Here is an 18488-nt window from a genome sequence, read left to right as displayed (position 1 = left end):
AGTCGTCTCATTCCAGTGACAGGAGGTTCTCCATGCAGTCCCTGCCCTGTGGCTGCTTCCCCCACACGGGACAGGGCATGAGTGACCCTCTTATGTCACATGCATTGCAGGCATACTTTTCTCAGCCAATGGTTGCTGCGGCGGTCATTGTCCACCTGGTGACTGATGGGACCTATTATGGGGACCAGAAGCAGGAAACCATCAGCGTCCAGCTGCTCGATACCAAAGATCAGAGCCACGATCTAGGTGAGCATGTCCCTCGGGCCTGACTTGCTCTCGGTACTTGGCTGCACATTTGCCCGTGCGTGGTCGTGAGGGTCAGCTGGGGAAGCTCTTTCTTCCCCTTTCCTCTGTCATGTTCTCCACCTGGCATCTGCTTGCCGTCGAACCAGGACATCAGAGAAGTCTGACCCTGACAGATACGGGGTGAGGGGTCAGTGTGAAAGCCCCCCTTCCAGACACCTTTAACCTCGCATCCCCTGTGATCCTCAGCAGAGCTTGGGAACCAGATGGGCAAAGACTGTTTCCCGCTGTACCTGTAGGGCACCTGAGACCCAAAGAGACCCCGGGTCGCGCTGAGTAGCTCTTCACCCTATTGCAGAGGTGCTGTGATGCCCCAAAGTGCCAACCGTGTGTCCTGTGTGAGCTTCAGACTTTTCCACGGAGGTCAGAACAGGGAAGGGTCCGACGCGGGAGTAGGAAGGCCGGGGGAACGAGGGCTGGAGGTGTCACTGGGACCACCCGCCTCTGCACACGACCCACGGACCCACGGACCCAGGCAGAGTCCGGACTCCAGAGCCGGTGGCCAAGGCTGGAATCCCGCCCCCACCCCTCAGTCACCTGGGACAGGGGCACCGTTTCCTCCACTTCTCAGTGCCTCACTGCGAGCTGTGCCTTCCCTCCTGCAGTCGGGCGGGGACCCATTCGCAGTCCGAGCACCGCGTTCAGTGAGCTATGCCTTGAGGTGCCGGCCGTCCTAGCGCAGGCCTGGCCCTAGGACGTCCTGTTACTTCCCAGGTTTCCAGTACGGCCCTGCGGGGGGTTTGGGGTTCCCGCCGGTGCCACGGCCTCAAAGCCGTGCCCACACCATTCCGCGGGGCTGTCTCAAAGACCCCTAGGCAGCAAGCCGGCAGGGGTCGTCCCGGGGTCAAGCAGAAGCCAAGGGAGCAGCCAGGGCGTTTTGGTTTTGTTTTCGTGTTTACTTATTTAGTTAGTTTTAAAGGCAAGGGGGAACATCCTAATAAGGAAGAGAAAGAAAACCCCTCTGGACTTATCTGGATTCCTGGTAAATTTCCCTAAGTGGGAAGCAAATATTTTCATAGCTGTCCTGGCACGACCGGCTCGAGAGCCTTCGCCGCGGAGCGGACGGTCTGAGTCCTGCTGCTCGATGCCTGCGGCGTCCGCTGCCCCTGTCCCCCCGCCGCCCCGTCCTCGGCCTCAGCACCCTGGCTTCCCCTGCAGAAGCCTGGGGCCCTAAGAGCGTGAGCCACAGCCTGGGGTGCTGGGCTGCATGTCCCAGCCCGTTTCCTAGACACAGGAGGGGTGTGAGGGTTTGCTGGGTCACAGGCTGAGGGGTGGCGTGTGCCCAGTTCCACCTGCACAGAAGTGGGCTTCGCTTCGCCCACTGCGCCCTGCCCGGCACTCACTCCCTCCCCGGATGTGCCCGTTCCCCCTGCCCCTCTCTCTCCAGTCTGAGGCCGGGCTGCTCCCTGTTCTCCAGAGACCCCCGGCTTCGGAGTGCGACCCATTGCGGTCCACTGGGATTTCCGATCACTGGCTGTTCCGTGTCCCTCCGGAAAGCCTCTTCCTGCGCGGGGTTCTCAGTCTCCGTCCACAGGAGGGTCGCAGGGGCCTTTACCTACTCCCGGCGCTGCTCACAGGTTGCTGGATTAAAAATGCGAGCCTCCCCACCCCCACCGAGTGGCCTGTTGCTGTGAATTATTTCTGGACGGCAGCCTGCAAACGGGCAACTCAAGCCATCCAGCTCTAACGCGGCCAGCGTGGGAGGGAGGAGGGGCCAGGGATGCTGGCGGAGGGGTGGCCCCCTGGGGGAGGACAGGGCTGTGGGCGCTAGGTGAAGGGAAGGCTTAGGGGGCAGGGAGGCAAGGGGGCTGGAAAGATTTGGAACCAAGAGAAAAAGGCAGACAAAGAAACTTTCAATCAAACTCAAAATCCCCACCGGCCACCCAATGGTGCTTTTGTGCAGAGACATGAAAGGGTCTGGGGGCTTCGGGAAGGGACTGTTGGGGAGGGCGTGACTGGCCTTGAGTAATGAGCCTGGCCCCCCGGCCCTCTGTCTCCCCTGACAGGCCTCCATGTCCTGAGCTGCAGAAACAATCCTCTGATTATCCCTGTGGTCCATGACCTCAGCCAGCCCTTCTACCACAGCCGGGCGGTGCGTGTGAGCTTCAGTTCACCCCTGGTCGCCATCTCGGGGGTGGCCCTGCGCTCCTTCGACAGCTTTGACCCCGTCACCCTGAGCAGCTGCCAGAGAGGAGAGACCTACAGCTCTGCGGAGCAGAGGTAAGCGCCCGGGTTGCTCATCCTGGGCCATTTCGTAGCCAAGTGGAGGTGGAGGAGTTCTGGCGCGGGAGGGCCGCCTGGACCGCTGTGGCAGTCGCTTCTCCGTCCTCTGGGCTCTGCCCCGCTCTGCCTCTGGGCCCGGACTCCAGGGGGCAGGAAGGGCAGCAGGGCTGGGTGGGGAGAGGACCTCTGGCTCGCACCCCCAGAACTGACAGTGGTGACAATGGGTGGTTGCAGGGTGACCCTGGGAGCATTGCCTTCGCTCTCTGGGCCCCAACACCCTCGTTCGAACAGAGAGGAGAGGGGGGTTAGCTCGCTCTCGGCTCTGAAGCACTGGCACGTCCTGCCTCCCAAGGAGCACAGACCGTGGCATGACTCTGAAATGTAGGGGCGAGGAGGACCGTTATCTGTCTCATCCCAGCTCACTGCCTGTTTCGGTGACAGGTGAGATCTGTCACCTCCAAGCCCAGATCCTGGGATTCCCCCAGTGGTCTGAGAGCCTGTCTTTCAGCTGCATAGCATCAGCTCCTTCGGGCCTCTGTCCATGGCCCTGTTTAGGGCCGAGAGGTGAAGGTGTCTCCTGGACAGAAGAGGGGCTCTGGTGACCCTCTCACCGGCTCTGAATCGACACCATCCTGTGTCCAGGAAAAAGTGGTTTCACTTTCCTAAGGTGCCGTTTTGGAAACACGGATGCTAACGTCTGGCCCAGAGGCTGGTTGTGAGGGTTAAACGGGGCGCGGTAGGTGAAGGTGCCCTCGCAGAATGTTAGGCACCGTGCGAAGAGCATGCGTTCCTGAAGGACATGGCTGTCTCCGTAGGGTGGTGGTGCTTCTCCACACAGAGTTCGCAGGAGTTCTCAGAGGAGGGGCTGCAAGAACCTCCGGGAGTATCTAGTGCATGAAAGTGTCCAAACTTCTGTGCTCTCTAGAATTCCAGGGGCCCCCGGAGGGGAAGGACGGGTCCAGAGGCACACAGCGTCTCTCATGTTTGTTTAATGAGATCCCGAAGGAGAAAGAAAGAGTTGGGGTCTCTGTGGGCTCCCCCAGAGTGAGGCCCTCTGAAAGGCGATTCAGCCCTGCCCTGGGTACCTGGGGGCGAGGAGAGGAGAGGGCTGGGGCGGGGGGGTGACACGGCCTTTCCCACGCCCCTGCTACCTCTGTAGTTGCGGAACCCACACTGCTCTGCACCCCCGTCTCTCTCTGCTGTTGTGCAAAGTCTGTTGCAATGTTTTGGAGGCCAGGGAGCTGCTTAAATATCCCTGATTGTTATATTCACCCTGAGAGGCTTCCTCACCCCCTGGCTCTCCAGACGATAAAAATAAGCGGATTCTCAGAACCCAGAGACACTGGTGGCAAAGGCAGCCCCGCCGGCTCGCCCACGACGCTCTCCCTCCACACCCAGACAACCGCACGCCCTCGCGCGGACGGAGGCCACACTGGCTCCTGGGGTCCTCAGTCCGCACTGCTTGTGTCCGAAGGACACAGTAGGAAGGTGTGACCGCAGAACAAGTCCCTGGAGCTTGTCGACCGCTGTGACCTGTGGGAGAGCATCACAGCGGGGCCAGCGTCCTGCCAGGGACACGCCTGCGAACCCGGCACGGCTTCTTCTGGGCCTCAGTTTCCCCATCTGTGACACGATCATGGACTGATGTTTCTGAGGTTCTTTCCAGTTCTGATGGTCTGTGACTCCAGAGCTAGGAAGGGCGACAGGAGTGAGGGGCCGGCGCGCATCATTTTACTGTCATTCCGTGGTCACTGTCCTGGGAGGTATGGGCAGAGCGTGTGAGCCCAGGAGCCTGAGGCAAAGCCCTGCTTCGGGCCCCAGGAGGCCACGCTCTGCCCCCCAGAGCCAGGAACAGTGGCCTCAGCGGCCCGCCTGGGAGCGTTCAGTCTGCGGGAGGTCAGGTGCTGAGGACGTTCCCCTGAGCGGGGCCCCGCGGGGACAGGCTGGGCTGTGAAAGGCCGCGGGGTGCTTCCTTCACCCTCAGATGTGAGGTGAGGAGCCTCGCTTGTCATAGATGCGCTCGTAGGAGGGACAGCACTTCACTCTCAGCTTCTGGGGGTCCTGAAGGTGCTGGTCCTCCCCTCCCCGCCCCTCACCCCTTCCTCTCCTCCCTCCCCGTCTGTTCCTTCCCTCCTCTCCGTCCCCTGCCCCTCTCTTCTCTCTCAGTTCTTTTCCCTCCTCCTGCTCTTCCTCTCCTCCTCGAGCAGCATGGTACCTGGTGGGCTGCCGGGGAGAGCGTGGCGACTCCGCATCAGTTCAGGGGTGTGTGCGGACCCAGACCCCAGGACGCCAGTCCCGGTGTGCTGCTTGCAGTACATTCAGGGACCCAAGGAAACAGGATCCGGTTTCAAACGAGAGATCGCGTTGTGGAACTCTGGCCAAACCCCAGCTCCACACAGTTAGGGGAAAGATGGGGGTGACAGTGATGGTGGCGGGGGTGGGGGTTAAGAGGCTTTTTCAATGAGAAAAGCAACAAGTGTGAATTGGGGCTCCAGCGTGTCTATCTCACACACACACACACACACACGCACACACACGCACACACACACACGCACACACACGCACACACACGTACACACACACACTGCCTCTATCTACCCTCATGGTTTGAAGCAGACACTGAGCAGTATCAGTTTATCACAAAATCCAGTGGGCCACGTGTTTAGACCAATAACTTCCTTCCCTCCCACCCACCTTCCCTCCTTCCCATTCACCCTCCCCTTCCTCCCTCCTCCCTTCCTCCCTCCCTCCCTCCCTCCCTCCCTCCCTCCCTCCCTCCCTCCCTTCCTCCCTCCCTTCCTTCCTTCCTTCCTTCCTCCCTTCTCCTGCCCCTTTTCCTTTTCTATTCTTTCTCCCTGTACCTCGGACTCTTCCTGGACCTGGGGCCAGCCCACCCCCAGAGGGGCCGTTTGGGGAGGGACAACTGTGAGGAGCTGACTCTAAGAGGAAAGCAAGTTCTTCCCGTGGGCAGGTTAGCTCCTCCCGCCGGGGGGGTCCTGTGTTGGGGGGTGGTGGGCGCCCAGGGCTAGAGCCAGGGGTCCCTGGAATCTGTGCCTGACGGGAGCCTGCGTGGACTGGCCTCCTGGGTGAAGGTACAGGAATTCCTGCATGAGATTTGGAGCCCAGACGGAGCCGCTCACGGCCAGAGACCCAGGCCCTGGATGCTGTCCACACTCTCACCCAGCTTCTCCAGCCCTCCAAGGGATCGGCGCCTCTCCGAGCATCGGCCGGGGTGGCAGGGCCGGGGACCCACCTCAGACGGGAGTGTGGTGCCTCACACGTGTGTCTTCAGCTCCCGGAGACTCCCTGAGTCTTCTCCAGAATGCTGTCCGCTCGCCCCATCAGCGTCTACCCGGGGTCCCGCTATTCTATCCTGTCAGCCCGTGGCTTCACCGTCTCCTGGGTCCCATCCCGAGAGCTCGGCAGTGATCCCCCTGTTGTCCTGTCCTCGTGGGCCTGCGACCTCGGAAGCTGGGGGACTCTCTGAGCTGAGGACGGAAATGGAAGGTCCAGGCAAGAGCAGCGAGTCACCCCGAATCACCCAGACAGTGGGGGCAGAACCGGCACTGCATCCAGTTCTCCAGATCCAGGGCCGAGACCTTTCCTGTCACCAGAGGTCCGAGCACTGCTGTCCCACAGGCCAGAGCAGCCGCGGGCCCTTGGTGCCACCAGGCAGCCTGGGCCTGGAGTGACGGCTGCTTCGGCCCCGTGGGTGCCTCCCGCAGGCACGCCCCCTCACCGGGCCTTCAGCAGGTCTAAGGTCCCCTCCTCTGTCCTCCGCGCCACTGGCCTCTAGGATCCAGGGCTGCCGAGCCTTCTAGGACTGCTTCCCCGGGGCTCTGCGGGTCTCACTTCCCAGGTGCCCAGCAGCCCGGCCAGTGCTCCCCTTTCCCCGAAGTGTCGGGCGTGCTGGGTTGCGTTTTGTTGTTGTGCTGGTTGTTTTGCTGTCCCCATCTGAACAGCCCAGAATGACTTATAAAAATCTGCCTGTTTCCCTCCACTCCCCCCGCATGATCACAGCCGAGCAGCAAGGGCGGGAGCTAAGCCAGGAGTCAAGGGCGGAGGGGCAGGAGAGGACCCTCGCCGCCCCTTATCATGGGCTCCGCTGTGGTCTCAGTAGGACCCAAGTATCCTCTGCAATGCATGCCGGGGCTACTTCGCGTGGGGCGGGGCAGCATGTGGGGGCTTGGCCGTCAGATCACCTAAGGTTTCACCTCTACGTGGAATTTGAGTCTATAAGTAAGTAAGTTAAAAGTAGATCAGAAAAGAGAATTCATAAGTATCTGATTATCTCCGCATCCGGGGAAGGGCGGGGGTCAAGCAGGGGAGAATTCTCCACCTCTGCCCAGATGTGGGAATTTCATCAATAAATTACCTGTGTCCCTTCCCCCATTCCTCGGATCAGCCACATTCCTCCCTTCTGAGAAGAGTGTCTTCCTTTTTCCTTTCTGAATTATTTTCATTGACTGTCCATCACTGGTGTTCAATCCGCCCCCCCCCCCCCACACACACACACTTTTTTTTTAACGAAGCCAGAGGCTTTTGTTTTGTTTTGTTTTTCTTGTTTTAATTTTTGTTTTTGTGTTTCAGAAATGACAGGCTGTGTCAGGCAGTTATTTGGGAGGGGCAGTTGGGGTCATGTTTATCATTTTTGGGTAATATGTTCACATAACCCTCTCCAACTAACTAAAAAGCAAAAGGAGGAACAGGGACTTTGGGGGCAGACAGGCAGATCTGCATGAATTCTGTCCACACAGAGTACCTTTGGACAAGCAATTTAAACTCTCCTCTGATCAGTCCCCTCTTCTGGAAGGGGGGAAGGACAGCACCACCTCAAGGAGTTGCCGTGAGAGCGCAAACAGGATGCTGTAGGTCACACACAGAGGCCGTGCCTGGCACGTACTTCCACTCTTCCCTTTCTCTTCCTGTCCTCAGGCCTGCAAACCAGGTGCGGACAGATGTGCTGAAAAAGCAGGGAACCCCCCACCCCATAACGTGTGCTCTGGAAGACACTAGTCCCATGAAAAAGGGTATCCGCATCTGGGAAATGATGCACACCCTAGCCTCTTGTGGAAAATGCACAACGTGCTTTAGAACTTTCAAGGTTCTGAGAAGTCCTGCAGTGAAGAGAGCTGACAGGTTCCCTAATGCAATGCCACCTTCCTCCTCTGACCGTGGAAGTTTTGTTGTTGGGTCACTCAGGAGACATTTTCCTTCCATCGCAGAAAGAGTCCGAGTAGCGAGACCACTTCTCCTGGAGCTGCATTTCCAAAGCTCTTTCCTGCATTGGTCTTTCTCTTTTACAAGCATGAGCTCCCCACGTCCTGGGCCGTCACACGCCCTCTCCTCTTCCTGGGATTCCTCCGTCCCAAACCTCCGTATGGCTGATCCTCCGTTTCATCCGGGCCTCAGTTCAGACGTTCCCTCTTCACGGAGGCTGCCCTTGGCCCCCTGCACGGAGTGTCCTGGCCCTCTGTAATCTCACCTAGATCCAGGGCCCTTCCTGCACGCATGGTTGTCTAAAACAGGCTCTGCATTGCTTCTTTGGGCACATGTCCACCCCTCTCAGACACTCCGGTGACAGAGTCTGACCTGTGCCCTGTCGCTGTACCCCCAGGGTTGAGAACAGTGTTTGGTATGTAGCCAGGCCCCCGGCAGGGTCTGTTGACTAAACGAAGGAGTGGCTGACATGTCGCCCTGCTGACAATCTTGAGAGAGAAGTCATTTTATCCTGTTCACTTTACAGGTGAGGAAACCGAGGCGCAGAGTGTCATTTAACTTTCCAAGGTCAAACAGCAGGTGGAAATGGCGGAACTGGGGCTGAGGCCCAGATGTGCCCAGGTGCTGAGCCCGAGCTCTTTTCGTTCCAGAACTTTGAGTTTTCTGGTTTATCTTCTCCCTGCGAAGAGGAACATTTTGTGCACAAAATTTGTGGTCCTGCAGCCCAGAGGAGCCCAGATTTCTTGTCTGTCGACAGGGCTCTCGAGTCCCCAGGGCCACCACAGACATGTGTGCAGGGCCCTCCTGGGAGTGCAGAGGGAGAATGGCCCGTCTGGCAGGTGGAGGTGAAGACCGGCTTGGACCCTGGTAGCTCCCAGCGTGAACCCAGTTAAACGGGGACCGTGTGGCCCTTACCACGTGAGCAGATCAATTTGGTGTGAGCCCTCATGCTGGCTCCGCAGTTAGTCTCCTCCAGGGCTTGTGGCGCAGGAAGGAGGGTGGGGATGGGACATCTCAGCATGTCAGGGATCCCGCTAGCCCCGCATTTCCCAAGGCGGCTCTGTGGCCAGTTCAAAGTCCCCATCAGGTCTGGCCAGTGTGGCTCAGTGGTTGAGCACCCATGCACCAAGAGGTTGCCGGTTCAATTCCCGGTCAGGGCACATGCCCAGGTTGTGGGCCCGATCCCCAGTGATCCCCATGCAGGAGGCGGTCAATCGATGTTCTTTCTCATCAATGTTTCTATCTCTCTCCCTCTCCCTTCCTCTCTCTCTAAAATCAATAAAGCAAAGCCCGCATCAGCACGGGGGCTGACACCTAAGTCAAAGGCTTACCCTTTCCGAGGCGTTTGCAAAAGTGAATTTGGACAAAAAAGGTGAATTCGTTGGTGCTGTGCTTTGGAGGTTGTAGCTTCTCCCTCCCCTCCCTGCGCTTGATTTCTCGGCACAGGATGGAGCGCAGTGGGGAGTAACCCTGTTCCTGCAAAGCCCTTAGGAGCCTGGCCTGAAACGCGAACAGGGAAAAAATCGGGAATTACTTCTTAAGCTGGTTTGCCCAGCAGTGGCTCCCTGTCTCCTAGATGAAAACAGGGAAATGAGAGGCCCGAGGCTCCGGGGACAGATCCAGCTCTCTGTGCTCACGGTGTGCGGGCCGGCTCGGGGACAGTCAGCGAGCGAAAGCGAGGGAAGGCCCAGAAGCTCTCGCTGGGCGGGATGGAGCCGCCTCTCTGCACTGCCCGGGAGCTGCTGCAGGACACCCTGCCACCACCCGTCCCAGGCTGGCCAGGGCAGTCTGCTCCACGCGGGCATTGCTATTGCCAGCGCGAGGGGTACCCAGATGAACTGGGCGTTATCTCTACCCTCAGGGTAGTTCTAGTCCAGGTGTGGGGAGAGGTTAACCACAGGGACTTTGGAACCACACATCTGGGTGGGAACTTAAGTAACGTCATCTCACCGGTCCCCGATTTTTCCAACTGTAAAATGAATAACACTTAGCTCATAGGGTTGTCGTGAGGATGGAGTGAGCTCATGTATGTGAGCGATCAGTGACCAGCCATTCGTGCTCCGGAGCGTTGTGGTCGCTGTAACAGGAAGGAAAAGGTCACCCAGAGCCGGGGTGCTGTGCCCGTTCTGTCTGCATCCGAAGGGGAGCACATTGGGCACTGCGGGCGCCCAGGACCTGTGCACTTAGGGTGTGAGGCAAGACCCCACAGTGGAGGAGAAAGGAGGGCAGCATCCTGCAAGGAAGCCCACCTGGGGACATAGGTCAAGTGTCCTGTAGAAATGTACCCGGACCGGGGGCCAGAAGAATGGGCAGAATTTGAACCGGCAGGACAACTGGAACAGCATCTGCAGAGGACACAAGGCCTGATCTCTGTTCAGTTTTCCCAACAATTCATAAATTACAGCGCATGAAAGAATTCTCTCCAGCCCTGGCCGGTTTGACTCAGCGCTTGGAGCATTGGCCTGTGAACCAGAGAGTCCCAGGTTCGGTTCCCGCTAGGGGCACGTACCAAAAAAAAAGAATTCTCCAGTCAACGTCTCGGTTGAGTCTCGTGGCTCTGTGGCTTGGCCGAATTTGAGAACACACTAAAGGTATATCAGTGATGTACCTTGCTCAGAGTTACACAGCTTCTGGGTGATAGAGCATAGATTTATTTATACCATTAGCTACCATTTATTGAGTGTATTTTGGTGCCAGGAATTCTGCTCTGTGCTTTTCCTGAACCATCTGATTTAATTCTCACAACGGCCCTCGGAAGTCAGTACCACCATAAAATATAGAGAGGCTTTCATTCAACTCAGTGTCGGGCAGGTTAGAAACACAGTGAATACTTGCTATAATGGAATGGTCCCATTTCACAGAGGGCAAAACTGAGGCTCGGCAAGGTTCGAAGCATCCTAACGTGTAAAGCTTTCGAGGATTTGAGCCCTGGTTTGTCCGTTTCCGTTACTTGTGCTCTTAACGTGACCACTGCCTCCAGGTTCTTCCTCACCCAAGCCAGCTCCCCTTCCTTCCCTCCATGTCCTCTTCCTCTCCTCGGTCTCGGGCTCCTGACATTTTGGGGAGGGAGACCATTAGCCTTTATCTTCCAGCTGGAGTGCAGAGGTCCCGCAGGAAGATCCCTCTTACCTTGTTTCTTCCCTCCCCAGCTGTGTGCACTTCGCATGCGAGGCCACTGACTGTCCCGAGCTGGCCGTGGAGAATGCCTCTCTCAACTGCTCCAGCAGTGACCGCTACCATGGTGCTCAGTGTACCGTGAGCTGCCGGACGGGCTACGTGCTCCAGATCCAGCGGGACGACGAGCTGATCAAGAGCCAGGTGTGTGCCGGTGCTGGGTGTACAGCCCCTCTCCAGCCCGGAAAGGCTATCCGGGTGCTAACCACGCTCTCTGCTGGGCCTCCAGCATTTAAAATCGTGCTACCACCTAGTAGACACTCAGTAAAGAGGTGGTGATTGAATGAGTCAGTCATCAATCTGGAATTTGTGCGATAATGGTTCTGTGCAGAGTAGTGTTCCGCACCACACGTGTCAGAGTCTTTGTGTAGGCTGCAAGTCTGGAAGACCATGGCTGAGCATTTTGAATGAAACCTTTAGTCAGAATTCTGCTGCAATTGGATGGGCTGCTTTAGGAAGAGTTGAGCCCTCTGTCGATGAGATGTTCATTCATTCATTTATTCATTCATCACAAAACACCCGTTCACTAGGAATCAGAGGCGATACTAGAAGTTAGAGGGGAAAAAGTCACTAAGATAAACCTAGTTCCTCCTTTCAAGCCACTTAGTGACTAGTGGCTGGGAGCAGCCAGTGAGGCCTGACCAGGCGGAGTGATAGCACTATACAGGGAAGTGTGAGATGTTGTGAAACACAGGGGGATTCAAGGCAAGTGCCCTGGAGAAGTGACATGAAAACTGAGAATTAGGTAGATAGATAGATAGATAGATAGATAGATAGATAGATAGATAGATGATAGATAGATAGATAGATGATAGATAGATAGATAGATAGATAGATAGATAGATAAAGGGGTGTGTATTGGGGAGAGGGAAGAAGTATGTGTTCTGGGCACAGGCAGAAATGGTACGTGGAAGCCCATCGCTGAGAAAGAGCATGCCACAGACATGTTTCTTTTGCTGAACTCACCTAAGCATGAGGCTGGAGTGGAAGGTGCACTGGTACAGGTCCTGTTAGCTGGGTCAGGAAGTTTGGGGTTTATCTTCAGGGCAACAGGGAGCTGTTGAAGGAAGTGACGTGGTCTCACCGTGGTTGATAAAGGTCCTTCTGGCTGCGCACTTGGGTGTGGCTTGAAGTCTAGCAGTGAGACTGGTTGCAGAGAGAGCTCTCGGGGGACCATCAGAAGAGGCCAGGGACAAGGGGTGTGTCCTGCATGAGGGGGATGCAATGAGTGGATTAGGGTGTGGCAGAGGTTGCTTCAGCCAGAGGTTGCTGAGGGGTCTCGGGTGGGCGAGGGAGAGTGGGGCATGGTGGCAGTGAAGCCTGAGGCGTGAGGGTTCAGAGCTCTGTCTCCAGATGCAGCTTTTCCAGGGCCCCGCCAGCCGACTCTGCCTTCACCTGGGGAGCAGGGTGTTCCCCAAAGCTGGGGTGCTGCCTGCCCCCGCTCACTGTGTCTGCCTCTGCTGTAAACAGAGGGCACGCTCCGGGCGGCTGGGGACGCCGACTTGCGCGGACCTGGAAGCCACAGTGTGCTTGTCAGACACGGCAGGTCTGACCACCTATGGAAACAGTCAGCCCGTTTGGCAGTCAGGGCCTCTCCTCTCTTTGATGTGTGCTTAAGGGGGAAAAGTGTCCTTTGCTTTTAGAATCCCAGGTCAACATTTGGCATCCCTAATCCGCTGCGATTTGGCGGCTTCCTCCTTGCATGGGAGCCCCAGGGCTGTGATGACGGTGCCCCCCTTGGCTCTGGAGCATGTCCTCGCCCTTCACCCACGGGGCGTCACCTTCTGGTTTGGTGCGCATTGCGGCGGACCCCGCGACGTTCCCCACCTCGTTCCTTTTTCACATCTGCCTCTCTCAACTGTTGAACCGGCCGATTTTAGAGTAGGGAGAGGCTCCTGGAGAATCCGGGATCCGATGGCAGTGGGCAGACTCAAAGAGCAAAGGGGCTTGCCACAGAGGACAAACGGCCAGGACCCCCGGCTCCCTAGACAGCCCCCTGGCTGCCACACTGCAATGCAGTGAAATAATGACCTGGGGAACCACAGACAGCCATTAGGAGCGTAGCCTCTGGTTCGGTTTCCACTTATCTGATTTCCAGCTGTGTACCTTGGGGATGCTCACTCTGTCTCTGAGCCTCGGCTTCTGCACCTTTGAAATGGGAACGGGAATGCCTAATGCATCGGTTGTTGGCATTAAAAGCGAGCTGAAGGTAAACACCCTCAGCAGTGGTCTCCTGAGGCCCTGAGGAGACCAAGCTGTGGCCTGGGGAGCAGGGTGTCCCCCATAGCTGGGATGCAGTCTGCCACCCCTCACTGTGTCTGCCTCTGCCTTCCAGCTGGGGCCCAGCGTCACAGTGACCTGCACGGAGGGCAAGTGGAGCAAGCAGGTGGCGTGCGAGCCCGTGGACTGTGGCACCCCGGACCAACACCACGTCTACGCTGCCTCCTTCTCCTGCCTCGAGGGCACCACCTTTGGCCGCACATGCTCCTTCCAGTGTCGCCACCCAGCGCAGCTGAAAGGTACGGCCCCCCGGCCGGGCTGGCCCGGCGTCCTTCCCCCAGAGGCTGCTCCAGGCTCTCCTGCGGGGTCTCAGACACCAAGTGGTGGATGGCTTTTATCTGCGCTCCTGACTTCCTTCCACCAGTTGTACTTACACACATTCCCCCAGCTAAGGAGAAATTAAGGGTATGGACAAGGATGGCAATGGAATCCCCTCCAAGATCTGAATTTGCAAGAAGAAAGGGAGGACAGAAAGTGGGGAGGGAGAGGGAGGAAAAGCAGATGAAGAGAGTAACACTGGGAGCTGATGTGACTCAGCCTCGGGATATGATTAGGGCTCAGGAAGCCGAAGAGGGAGATACTATTATTCTTCCCATTGCCACGGAGGAGGACATTGTCCAAGCCACCTCTTCAGTGACGGGATGCACAGTGGAGCCCAGGTCTTGTCTTTCTCCAAAGCCAGCTTCTACTCTTTAAGAAAGGCTAGCTGGGCGGGGAGGAGGGGCGTGCACAGGACGTGTGCTAGCGTGTCCCGGGCACCGCGCGTGAGAACATGAGACATCACGAGCACACCGACCGAGAGGCCGCGCCTTGGGAGCAGTGAGAGGCTGGCCTGGTACCCGAGAAGGTCGGGATGAGCAGGGCACAGAGCTCGTCGGGAATGACTGATTGCTGGGGAGATGGCGACACGGAGGTCCGGTGAGAGAAAGGAGGGATGTGTGCAAAACCCCAGAACACGTAAGCGGCATTATCAGGATAAACGTTCTGGGCTTCCAGCCGGGTATTGGATATTGACGTTATGCACAATTCCCTGGGGTTCCAAGACCCTCCCCCCATGCTTGATTCACCAGAGGAAACATTGCTCCTCTATCAGACATCCAAAATGATCTCTCTCTCAGGCACAGAGGCATTGGGGCCCGGCATTCCGTAGAGGGTGCACAAGTAGGGTTCTGTGGGGGGGGGGGTTTGGAGAGAGATGTGTAAGTTCCCTTCAACTTAGATATAGCATGCATTCATGAGTCTCGGGCGTTCTGACGATTAGAGAGGGTCAATAGTTCCCCCACCTTTTCAAGGGGATACATAACTTCGAAAGATTGGTGGACTGGGGTCCCTGGAAGGCAGTGGCCGTGTTTAATTGCTTTGGACATCGCTGTCAGAGAGCCAGGGCCTGTCCCTAGTGACACTCGGTAAAATATATTGAGTGGATGGCTGGGCAATTGCTGACAGTAACACCACGGGAAATGTTTCTCGTAGGAATGAAGGAAAGACACAGCAATCACACGAAACTGTCCCCAAAGACAAGCAGGGAATGTTTTGGGGGTGAATCCCTTAGGTCCCCTCACTTTTAACCCAAGACAGTTTGAATAAAAAAGCTACAGACAGTTTATTTTAGCTACTCTAAAGATGTGACCTGAGCCCTGGCCCGTGTGGCTCAGCCGTTGGAGAGTCTGCCCGCGGACCAGAGTCGCGGGTTCAATTCTAGTCAAGGGCACGTACTTCGGTTGCAGTTTCGTCCCTGGCCCTGGTTGGGGTCCTGCAGGTGGCAACCAGTCGATGTGTCTCTCTCACATCAATGTTTCTCTCTTTCTCTCTCCCTCCCACTCTGTCTGAAAATAAATGGAAAAATATCCTTGGGTGAGGATTAAAAAACAAGATCTGACCTGAGGAAGGTAACGAGACCAGTAGATTGCAAACCGTCCATCACCCGGGCTCTCTGAGCCCTTCACCTGGCCCCGTTTGCCCAGATGTGGTGTAGCAGTAGCTTCGGGCTAGGGAATCGCACCTCGGTCAGAGGCTGCTGGCAGCGGGAGGCGCACACACTGCACCGTGACATGCAACCCGCCTCGGCTGTGCCGTGGAGACGAGGCCCCACAGACACCATCATTTTGATAGTGGTTGATCCCAACCTTGCTCTCCCCTTAAGAATACAGGGAAAGCCCGCCCGGTGTGGCACAGTGATTGAGCGTCGACCCATGCACCAAGAGGTCGCCGGTTCGATTCCCAGTCAGGTTTTGGGCCCGATCCCCATTGGGGACATGCAGGAGGCGACCAACTGATGTTCTCTCTCACATTGCTGTTTCTATTTCTCTAATATCAATAAAGAAAAAGAATTAAAAAATAATAATACAGGGGAGCATCTCCCCACTGGCCACACGTCCCCTGGAGCCCACTGGCACGTCATGCCCCTTGGTTCCCAGCATCACCTGGAGCTCAGAGTCCAGGTGAGACGCTCCTGCTTGGCTCTGCCGGCAGCGGGTCCAGCGAAGGCCCTGCTGCCTCTCACGAGCGTGTTCGGGGCGCCCTTCTCAAGCCCTGGGATAAAGAGTGTTCCGTTTGCTTCCGGTTCCTCCCTCCCTCCTTTGGTCTTTCCTCCCCTGCAGTTCAGTGGGACACAAGGAGCAGAGCCAGGAGGGGGCTTCACCGTGCGCTGGACCAGGAGCCCCTCCTGGCTCTGCTCCATTTGACCATGGGTGAGCCATTTCGCACCTCTGAGCCTCAGCACCCGCACATGTAAAATGACGCAGGTGTGCCCGTTAAAGGGCCGGGCTGAGGATCACAAGAGGTGGCCAGGGCAAAATGCCCGAGCCAGAGAACTTGCTTTGCAAACACTCGTCTTCTCCGAGGCACCCTCCTGGCCTCTTTGTGCCGTGGGGGCCTGGGGCCCGCGAGCTGTGCAGACTGCTCTGTCCTCTGCTCCTCCCGGAACCCGGAGGTCAGTGTCCCCACGCGCGCAGCACCACCCGGGACCAGCAGCCCAGGGCAGACCCTGGGAACCTGGTGTGACACCGGTGGCACCACAAACCCACTTGCCCCTTATATTCCAGGTGAATTGTCTTGACTTTCACTTGCGTTCCAAGCCCCCTTCGAGAAGTGTGCAAAACAGCCGGAGAACGCACAGCCCTGAATCACTCACTTCTGCCAAGGTCCGTTGTCAAATAAACACTGTGCGTAGACAGAACCCACAAAAGTGCGTGAGGGGGAAAAAAAAACATTCAAGTAAAAACAAAGTGAAAACCTTCAAGATCAACATCATCGGTGTGCAATGGAGCGGCCCAAACTGCACCATTACTTACAGCACGTCAACTCAGCCAGGTTGGGGGCACTTGAAATTGACTGTGGAGTGGGGTGTCACCAGGAAGTGACCCTCATTCTACGTAGATCTTTTTAGAAGACCTGCTTTCTATTCTGGCTCTTGCCTTTTCTATTTCCTATCTACGTTGCCTCCCTAACCTCAGATTTAAAACTCAGTCTATTCACCAGTTTCCAAAAGATACCCAATACCATCTGGAGACAAGAACGGAGCTGGTTCCACGGGGAGACTGGCCACGTCCTAGAGTGCCCAGCACGTAACCGCCAGGCCTGCTCAGCTCTTTTATTCACCCCTCTCCTCTCCCCCAGAATCCTGCCACAGCCTCCCACCCTCTAGGGATTCCAGATTCTCTCTTCTCTCAGGCAGGGACCCTTCTGTCTTTCCCCGCAGCCTGTGGCCCAGCCCTGGAGGGTTCAGCTTTATTCCACGGGTCTCATCCAGCATCTTTCCACAAGCAGGGTCACCTCCGAAGAGGAATTTTCGTACCACTCCTGAAAGATTGCTTCATCTTGTCACCCAGTACTTTGAAGATAGCAGAATCTGGGCTATCCTGGGGGCCAAACCACGGCTGTGATCTTTGTCCTTCTTCTTCTCCTCCTGTGGCTTTTGTTTCTTACCAAGAAAAAGAAAGCAGCCTCTTCCCACTTCCACCAGCACAGAGCCTCCCGTGTGTTTATTTGTCCTTAACTGGCCGCACTTCTGTTTTCTCAAAACAACGCCGTGGCCAGTGTATAGCCTTGCCCAGCCTCAGACGTCAGGGCTAGGTGAGAACGCAGACAGCTTTGGTCAGAGAGGTTCGCTGACTTGTTCAGGGTCACAGGTGGATTCGTAATACCTCATGCGCTTAGCCAGTGGATGTGGAGTGCCTGCTCTGTGCTTGGCACCAGGCTGTGCTCTAGAAATAAAAGAGTGAAGAGGAAGCATTTCCCATCCTTAGGAAGCAAGAAATGCCAACACCATGTACGGGATACGAAGAGCCGGACCTTAGGTCTCCTGGCCCTTCTCACCTTGTATTCTGCTGTAGATGAATGTTAATCCCAAAGAGATTTGGTCTTCTGTATAATCTTTTAAACAAAATGATGAAAACAGGCACATCTCTTTTGACACTGTGTTTATATGTTTTTTAATTGACTTTAGAGAGAGAGGAAGGGGGAGGAAGAGAGATAGAAACATCGATAAGAGAGGACATCTATTGGCCGCCTCCTGCATGCCTCCCACTGGGGATCGGGCCCACAACCTGGGCATGTGCCCTGACCGGGAATCGAACTGGCGACCTCTTGGTGCATGGGTCGACGCTCCACCACTGGGGGCCGTTTATACTTATTTTGATACTCATTCGAGGTAGAGATGTCCTTAGGCGCACTGGTAGACAGGCTGAGCAAGTTTGCCCTCTTGACTTGAACAGATGAACAAGTGAAGGTCAGAGTCACATTGCTTTCTGGAAGCCAGTCTGTGACATCAGCGCTCTTCCCCGCACGAGGGACTCCGGCTCAGAAATGCCTTCACGCGTGCGTCTCACCTCGTGCCCCTGAGGAAGCTCAGGCAGGGAAGGAGGAAGGGCAAAATGCTCGCCCTGGCCGGTTTGGCTCAGCAGTTAGAGCATCGGCCCGCGGACCAGAGAGTCCCGGGTTCGGTTCCCACTAAGGGCGTGTACCTCGGTTGCCATTTGTCCCCGGCCCCGGTTGGGATCATGTGGGTGGCAACCACTCGATGTGTCTCTCTCACATTGATATTTCTCTCTTCTCTTCCCCCCCCTCTCCCTCCCGCTCTGTCTGAAGATGAATGCAAAAGTGTCCCTGGGTGAGGATTAAACAAAGAGAGAGAGAGAGAGAAAGGGCAGCACGGAGTGGCTGGAGTGTCGGGGTCTCTCTACAGCCGGTGCTGCTGGGATCCCAGCCCTGTGAGGTACGAGGATAGAGCAGTCTGCAGTTTCTGCAGCTCAGGAGGCTGGCAGGGGGACCCACCAGCTCCCTTTCTG

At 56.6% G+C, this 18488-nt stretch overlaps 1 protein-coding gene across 1 annotated transcript in view; it reads left to right on the top strand.

Annotated features, from left to right (window-relative positions):
- The window catches only part of PAPPA (pappalysin 1), a 233634-nt gene that overhangs the window by 166867 nt on the left and 48279 nt on the right, over positions 1-18488 (top strand). Inside the window, exons 12-15 of the mRNA XM_036261471.1 lie at positions 111-246; positions 2310-2523; positions 10896-11064; positions 13256-13439. Of these exons, the coding sequence (XP_036117364.1) occupies positions 111-246; positions 2310-2523; positions 10896-11064; positions 13256-13439 (703 nt within the window). The remainder of the gene's footprint in view (positions 1-110; positions 247-2309; positions 2524-10895; positions 11065-13255; positions 13440-18488) is intronic.

The sequence above is a fragment of the Molossus molossus genome, unplaced genomic scaffold (assembly GCF_014108415.1).
Source record: "Molossus molossus isolate mMolMol1 unplaced genomic scaffold, mMolMol1.p scaffold_m16_p_14, whole genome shotgun sequence".
Classification (NCBI taxonomy): Eukaryota; Metazoa; Chordata; class Mammalia; order Chiroptera; family Molossidae; genus Molossus; species Molossus molossus.
The sequence above is the reverse complement of the archived record's forward strand: the minus strand, read 5'-3'. Positions and strand labels throughout refer to the sequence as shown.